The sequence below is a fragment of the Crassostrea angulata genome, unplaced genomic scaffold (assembly GCF_025612915.1).
Source record: "Crassostrea angulata isolate pt1a10 unplaced genomic scaffold, ASM2561291v2 HiC_scaffold_227, whole genome shotgun sequence".
NCBI lineage: Eukaryota > Metazoa > Mollusca > Bivalvia > Ostreida > Ostreidae > Magallana > Magallana angulata.
In genome coordinates this window covers 1-9,044 of record NW_026441780.1, presented here as the reverse complement: position 1 = coordinate 9,044, position 9,044 = coordinate 1, and the positions used below count along the sequence as shown (strand labels likewise).

At 29.6% G+C, this 9,044-nt stretch overlaps 1 protein-coding gene across 1 annotated transcript; it reads left to right on the top strand.

Annotated features, from left to right (window-relative positions):
* Positions 1-5,230: 5,230 nt before the first annotated feature.
* LOC128169822 (uncharacterized) lies at positions 5,231-8,077 on the top strand (the record flags this gene model as incomplete). Its single annotated transcript, XM_052835880.1, has 4 exons — positions 5,231-5,288; positions 7,117-7,341; positions 7,573-7,827; positions 7,915-8,077. Coding segments are annotated over exons 1-4 (701 nt in total), but the record flags the coding sequence as incomplete, so codon positions are not given.
* Positions 8,078-9,044: the final 967 nt, after the last annotated feature.

The following is a 9,044-nucleotide window of genomic DNA, read 5'->3' as shown; positions in this document are numbered from 1 at the left end:
TGAAAATTGTTCATCTATTTAATCATGACACTGATAAAAGTATGTTACATTTATTGCTTTGCAAATTGACCAATAAATTATGAAAATATTTTTTGCTAAAGAGTTAATTTACTTTAATTAGTATAAGCCATGCAAGATGATTTTCACATTTTCATTTTATTCCTGAAAAATAATTGGAAGAGACTTGCAGCTTTGTTTGATGAATTAAGTAGAAAAATTGTGTTTTTCAGAAACAACGACAGAGTAAAAGATAGTGAGTGGTGGCACATTGGTAATGATGTTTGAGAAATTGTAAATCAATTCACTTACTTAGGAATACTTTTCAACTTTAACAACAACTTTACTAAAGCTGAAAAAACAATTTTCTGAACAAGGTAGAAAAGCATTGTTTGCGCTTAGAAAAAATATACGGGGAATGTTTTATTGGCGGAATTGTTAATTATTGTTCAGAAATATGGGGAAATAATATAGGTTGTTATATCGAAAAACTTCATACAGAATTTCTGTAAACAAATTCTCGGAGTTAAGAAAAATACAAATACTGCTTATTTATATGCTGGATTAGGCCATGTGCCCCTTGTACATTATAGAATGTTTAACATTATTATGTTTTGGAAAAATGTCTAATTATTGACAATTGTAAAATTAGACATTGCTACGAAGTTATCTATATTAATTGTGAAGAACACGGTTATAAAAACTGGGTTTTCGATGTAAAGGAAATTCTCATTGACCTCGGTTTCTTTTATATATGGACTAACCAAAAAATAAACAATGGTATTTTACTACTTGTATAACAACGAATTTTTGATCAGGCCAAACAAGATATATTTGCAAATGCTGAAAATTCGAAAAAGTGTTCCTTTTACAAATATCTTATCGATGATATGCATCTTCAATACTATTTAGGAAAACCTATTCCCATTAAATTACAGAAATATATAATTCAATTACGACTATCGTCACATCGCCTCGCTATTGAAACTGGCAGATATAATATCACAAATAGAGAAAATAGATTTTTTCCACATTGCAAAACAAGTGTTGAAGATGAATTCCATTTTATATTTCTTTGTCCTTTAAACAGAACATTGCGCATATTATACATGAAAGAATATTATTATTAAAAAAACCTTCTATGTTTAAATTAATTCAACTTTTAATACTGAAAATGTTAAAGATCTTGGCAAATTCATCTCTAAAAGAATGCTATTTGTATTACATAATTGTTAGTCTTTTGTTTTGTATTCTCAACCGGTATATATAGTATAGTATATGTTATTATTGGTACGTGCACAAGTTCTCCTGTAAATACACTACCACCTCATGTTATACATATGTCATACTGATACTAGTAAAATGTAAAGATTAAAGAAATAAAGAATTGAAATTGAATTGTGTAATGTATTTTTGAGGTAGATTAATACCAATTTTTTTATAATCATACTTGTAACTAACATTAATATTCTATTCATTGCAAATTAAAAGTGATTTTATTACTCCCCCCCCCCCCCCCATGAATTCTATGAAAAGGTGCTTTCTCGTGTATTACCCGTATGGTAAGAGTGTCTAATTTCAAGAAAATTTCTTGTTAAAATAATCATTGGATTGTAATATATTCTCATGTTTTACTAGCTACTAATTTCCTTGTAAATCTCAATAGATACCTTTATTTTAAAAATGTATACAAATTGAAATATACTGGTTTTTTTTCGTGTTAATTAATTTTTTTCTGTCAAAATTCATAGTGATTTTTCCCCATAAAAGTCTCTTAAATTAAAGTACTGAATATAATATTATAAAATGATTTTTTGATAAGGTTTTTATAGGATACCGTCGATCTACATCATAAGGTATGTCTTAAGCTGATCTAAGGATTTTTCTAACTTTTTATCTAAGTCATATGTGAGTAACACTCTTAAGTCACAACTTAGGAAAGTTTTGTGAATATGTCTGCTGGTTTATCTTTAGTCTTCTTAAAAATGATATCTCAGAACAATATATTACAGAAAAAATTGAACTGTAATAATGAAGAATTTATTCAGGTGCAAAAATGTGCCTTCACCTTTTTTAAGAAAACAAGTTCAAAAAATCCGTTGGTCATCGAATGTATCAAAATCAGGAATTGGAACTCATTTCTGGTGTTGGAAAACTCAGTAGCAACAGACTGTAGTACAAAATCAGCTTGCTTAATTTTCAAGACTCATCAAGTACTTCAATCAATAGCCACACCATATGACAGGATCAACTATCTGAAATAAAATAGGGTTTTTTAAAATTAAAAAAAACACCACAAATCAATATGCAAGAAACCGGACAGAAATGTTTTTTAAAAATATTTAATTTTCTACATACATGATTCCCGGTATAGAATTCGTACGGTATAAAAATCGTACAAAACAATTTTAATTTCTTTATTTACCAATTAAGGCCCTCAAGGGGCAACATGAAGATTGTACATACAGCATCCAATGTACATTAAACATTCAATAAACATATGTGCAAGAGGGAAAGAGTTGGATGATTGAAAGAGCTAGGACAGACATAAACATTTTATTAGTATATATATATATATATGTATGTTTCTATACACTCAATACAATGTCCTCTGTATATTTATGTTTAACACCATACATAAATATGTCAAAATACAAATGTACATACAAATATGAAATAGTTTATCATATGATTAAAAAGTTAAAAACCAATATTTGACCAGGAAATACAAATTAAGGCAATGCTTGCAAACTAGTAAAATGTTTTGCTTTAGATGAAATGAAATAAGTAGTTCCTCTCTTTCCTTTGTAACTTTGCTGCATTGGATAAGAAAATGTTCTTTATCTTGAATTCTATTAAGTGTACACTTTTTACATATTCTTTCTGTTCTAGGTGTGTGATTATATCTGCCCAAATCAATGATAAGTATATGTGCTGATATCCGCAGTCTACAGATTGATTAGAATATGTCATAATATTGTGAATATTAAGACTGTTTAGCTATGTGAAGCATGGTTCATACTTTTCGTATTCAAACCCAATATGGTTTTACAAAATTTGAGATGTAACGTTTCAGCTATTAAGTTGTTATAACACTGTTGTATCAATATATCATTAGACTGTTTTATTTTTATGTTATTGACATTAAAGATTCCCCATATTTCAGAGCCATCAAGTAAAACTGGCTTTATAGTGTGGTCAAATACATTTAAGCTAGTGGATATCCCGGGGTTTAGACTCAGGAAATCTTTCCGTAGTTTGAAATAATCTTACAATCCTTTTTTGTGTAACTCAACCTTAGCCAGTGAGAAAGTCCCTGAAGCTGTGAAATGAATGCCTATAAGTATTTGTAACTTGGTACACATTCAATATTGAAAATTTTGAAGCAAAATTTATGTTTTATTGTTCTCCCGGCTTTGTTAAATATGATAACTTTGGTTTTATTAGAATTAACTTGCATACCCCAGTCATCACAATATTTCTCTTAAGCAATTAATTTTTGCTGAAGTCCTTCTGGTGATTATGGTGATGATAAACATTTAGTGAATATTGGTTTTGTGACGGCTTTAAATGTATTTGAAGTTTCCTCGCCTTTTTTTTTTTTAAAGGAATTTGGATATTTTACTTGCCATAATAAAGAAAACCCAGAAAAATGTTGTACATGCCACATTATTTTCACCGGCCAAAACATGTGTGCTAAGAATGGTGAAGGGAAGATAATTCACGTGTTTTGCCACTTTGTTTACAGGTTATTTTTAGACTACGGCATTCCATTTACAAGGACTGCAACTCGTTTGTTTACATTTTAAAAACAGGAATTAAGAACATGTACTATTCCTAGTTTCTGGTTAGATTTAGTGGGTATCTATACTCCGATTTTAAATAATCAAACTCCGATTTTAAATAATCAAAATTAAATCAGTTATACCCAATAAAAAAAAACTTGACTTAAAATTTTCAGCAACACCCTGCTTCAACAACAAAAAGTAAAAAAAAAAAAAAACCAGAATTTTTTTCTCCTCTCATTGAATGAACATTTTTAGTTTTTTCAAAAAATAGACTACGTTTTTGCGAATGAAAACTTATTCTGTTAAGAACGTCATTATATTTTTGTAAAAACTGTAAATGAAGAAAAAAACTTACATTCACCTATGTTTTAATATTAATTGAAGATATTTCTTTTACAATAAATAGCAAAATAAACACGTCTTGTGAGAGTATATTTATCACAAAACAATCCATTTAATGTTTTTATATCATATTGATTTCACGCAAAATGCATGTATGGAATATTTTAAATGGTTCATATTCTTGAAAATTAGACGTGAAATATTAAAAGCTGAGGGTTTATATTTCATATATTTGGCAAATTAAGACGATAGATAAATGTATGACAAATAAAGAAAAAATTGAACCGTTCTTTGGTCCTTAAAGATAATTGTCACATGAAAATGATAATTTTCTGTACCTAGGACAGTGCATCGAATAATTTTCTTGCATCTGAAATACATTCTTGTATTCAAACAAAATTGCAAAATCAGAAAATATTGATCGGTAAAAATCCTATTTTAGATCTCTTGTGTTTTGTTATTTGTATGACAACTTCAACTATTTCCATTCCAATATTATGGGTAAACAAAGTATGCTATTGACACACATATTATATTTTAAAATTAATTAAACGACGCAAATCGATGTAATTCACGGTACACAATTTCGTTTTTTTTTTTTTACAGCAGATTCAAATGAGGAACAGTGGTGATAAAGAGAAAATCTAATCCAGAAAAATAACTGTTACTTTCTAGCGTGTAGTTCATGTGTAAACAAAGGAGGTATTACCTACCGAAAGTACGAATAATATAGCTAAAAGCATGATCACAAGAATACAAGTAATGAAGATACTTACGTTAACAACACCAATGAACAAAAAGTAACCTTAAAATACTCCATTGAACTTGCACAATTCATGAAAACAACAAAAATTCTCCTGAAGCGAACTAGCCTAGTCCGCCATTGTTTTCCAGCTAAATAAACTGCCTGACGTCACAAAATGTATATACAGTTTGAATGCCGGTTTTAGAGCCTGTTAAAATAGAAATTCCGAAGTCTTTTAAACACTACTGAAAAAATCATTGTGATATCTTCAGGTTATATCAATTCTTTACTACTTAAACGTATGCACTCATTCCTTTATTCTTATATAGTTAGAATTATTAAAAGAAAGTCAAAAAACATGCGTGTCGACATTCTCACTATGATTATCAAGGTGGCGATATATACTTCCTATGAGGGTACCCTCCTTCCAAAGATAAAAACACGAAAGCAGATAAGTTTAAAGAAAACAAAGCAAAGTTTTTTTTACAATTAAATGTCAATCTTTCGAATAATAACAAGAAAAACGACATTCAGTAAGCAGATCATACCAAACCAGAAGGGTGCGGAACAATGTCAACACCGATGTGTTGACATTCTTCCGGGTCGACATTGATGCTATGATTATCCGACGCAGTGTTGACCTTATACAGGATTGTCGTATATATATATATATATATATATATATATATATTATATTTATATATAGATTATAATGTTTTGGCTAACAAAAAAAAAATAATAATAAAAAGAAAAAAAAAAAAAGAAATACAGGAAAATAAAACCCTGTATTTTGTTACCTAATATTTCTAATGTTTGCTTTGTTTTCAGTCAATACGTAACATCAGGATATGAATTAAACACAACTATTCGGTAGACAAACCTTTTATAAATAATAATATTATGCATTTTTGTAATATGCCCATAAGGAAATCAAATTCATTTATGTAATTTGAATATTTTAACTATGAAAGAACACCGAAGTTTATGTTGTAAGAAGACAAAAGTATATAACTTTCTCACATAATTGGATTGTATGTACAACTTTTTGCTACTGTAATAGCGAAAAAATTACAAAGTTGTCTACAGATTTTCTAAATACGACAAAGAGCACACGGCGGTTGTTACCGGTCAGTACCGGATGTTTACTTCTCCATGGCACCTGACATTACCTCTTACAAGAGCGTATGTATAGTGAGAGTTTTGATTCAAAAAGACTTGTTACACAATACTTCAGCCCACTCACTCAAATTACAATATTGATTTGCCGTTCATCAAACAAAATAACATTTTATTTCATACATGTACTCTTTACAAGTGTTTGAACTTTTTTGGTTCACATATATTTGGATACCTAACAGCTAATTTTGTTACCTTGTTAGAATGAAAAGTCATAATACTAATACTAGACTTTGTCCCGTGCGTGCACGGGTTGACATATAACATATGATATCGGACATTTACGAAATTGATACATCGACACACCGTACTGTTGACAATTTCATAACCAAGCTTTAAGCCTACTATAATGCTTTAATTTTCACTACACTCTGCTTAGTTAGAAAAATCTAACTGAAAAATCTCGGGACGGGCCTTAACCACAGTTAAAACGCCTCGTTATTCGTTATGAAGCAAAAAATTATAGAATAGCTCCGAAACGACTTTGGAGAAAATTAATTGCATTGTAAATAACAGTCAAATTATTCACAAATATACCATTTTGAGGCTGTAAATATCTTTCATCTCAAAATTTATTTCATACTTATGAAGAATTTAACACTTCTAACCAACTTTTTTCCTCGCTTTGAATTTACACACCATGTTTACATTCGGAACTCTCGGAATGTTTCATAAAAAATGCACTGAGGTAGAGTTATCTCCTAAATTTCCTTCAATAAAAGATTTACTCGTATTTGTCATATCGTTTCTGAGTTTATCCATACAAATGTGATGATTTGGAAATTTAAACGAAGGACCTCCAGTGATTTAGCGTGAATGTAAAGCGCATGCACAATATTGTAAAATCCGAAAACTGCAGATGATTTCCGGATTTTTTAAAGGAATTTTTTTTAATTATAAATTAGCGAAGCTTAATTGAGAAAAAAAAAATGATTATCTTCAAGTAACAATGATTTTAAAAATATATAAAACAAAAGACAGTACATAATATCCGATTTCTCGGTATTAAAGCCCAAAAAATCGAGTCTATTATTTTAATATAGTGGTATAGATTGTTGAGCTTTGTAGATTTGGAAAATTTAAGCTTTGGAAAAGAAACATGGCAGTCCTCGACATTTTCAGACGGGACAAGTGATAAAGCTGTTGACGGTCATTTTGAATCATTAAAGTGGGATGGCAAACAGTGTTCATTGACAATACCGTCAACAAAAGCAACATGGCGGGTGAACTTGGGGAGAGTTTACGCGATTGACCACGTAGTTTTCATGTTCCGGACTGATAACTTGCCCTGGGGTAGTCAGATATGTTTTCATACATTTTTCCCATTTGCTCCTTTCTATTTTTTAACAAATATTAAATTAATTAATCAGAAACAAATACTTTAAAGTTTGTTTTCACTTAAAATTGAAAACAGAACTGTGCACATAATTTGTTAAAAAATATTGTATTTGTTTCCTTTTGGTATAATGGTAAATCCCCTTTTCATGTTTATTTCTAATTTAAGACTTGTTATATTTTTTTAAGGACCCGACAATGGATTCACGGCCGTATACCTTGGATTTTACCTGTATATCTCAAACACAACTAATCTTGAAGATGGAATTCTTTGTCATCACGATACAACATTCACGAAACAAACCATTCCAAAATTGTTAAAAGTTAAATGTCCTTACTCTGGACAGTTTGTCATATACTACAACGAGCGTCTCCCTGGAGTTAAATATCCCCCGGGTTATTCTACTAAGGCTCAGACGGACTTTTGCGAAGTACAGGTTTTTGGTATGTCTTTTGAAAGGTTTGTATCCCATGAACTGTGTTCCTTTTATGCATTTGTATTAATTCTCTAATGTTGGGTGTTTCTTTTAGGTTGCCCTAGTCCCGTTGCATATGTCCCACAATGCACAAAACCATGTCCCTCAAACTGTGAAAAATGTCACTTTCGTACAGGGCTATGTTCTAAATGTAAACCTGGATTCGATGGCGTCGATTGTGATATAGGTGAGTATCACTTTCACCTCTTTCTATTACTGTATAATATATATATATATATATAAATATATATATATATATATATATATATATATATATATATATATATATATATATATATATATATATATATATATATATATATATATATATTTCATTTACTATCCATTTTAACAGGGAAAGAATGATTGGGATATCAACTGCAATTGTAAAACACCTTTTACATAAGATTAGAAACATTTAGTGTTGAAACAGTTTCTTCTGATTAAACGATAATTATTTTGTACTTTTGAGAGAAAAAAGTGCGATTTTTTTTAAATTTATGGCGATATCAAGACGACAAAATTTGTAAAAAGTAAAAATATTTTCTTTTTTCATTTTATTAGAGTATTTTGATATTTTTGGCTGATAGCTTAACACTTGTTGTAAACAAACTGAATACCTTTAATGTAGACCAAATCCCTAGAAATAGGCACATTAGTTCGATGAGCTAATACAAACCTATTTGGATCACTTAGTTATTTCTAATAACCAAGGGGAAAGTTTAGTATTATTCTGAAATAAATCATTAATGTGCATAACCATATGATTTGATTATCGTTGCCACGATTATCGTTGTTTTTGGATTAACTATATTTATTCATCTTTATAACTTGCCTACGTCACAAATCGACGTGATATCTGATTTTATTGACTTTGACATGTTACCTTGTGAGCTATAGGAAGCATTATACTGAACTGAACTTTTTTATCTGAATGAATACTTGTGACGGTAAAACAAAACAGTAAAAATATTATATTAAGATAGACAGCAAGGTTCCATTTCTCCCAAGGCAAACTTATTTCCCGAAGCGTAGAAAGATTTTTTTCTTGAAGAATTGGAATCTTGCTGACTCCTTCAATGGTATACCTAATGATCAAAATGTTTCCTAATAACTATTTAGCTATTTAGATGTGAATATAATGTAGTTTGGATATTGTCATGCACCGTATTTACTATTTAATCA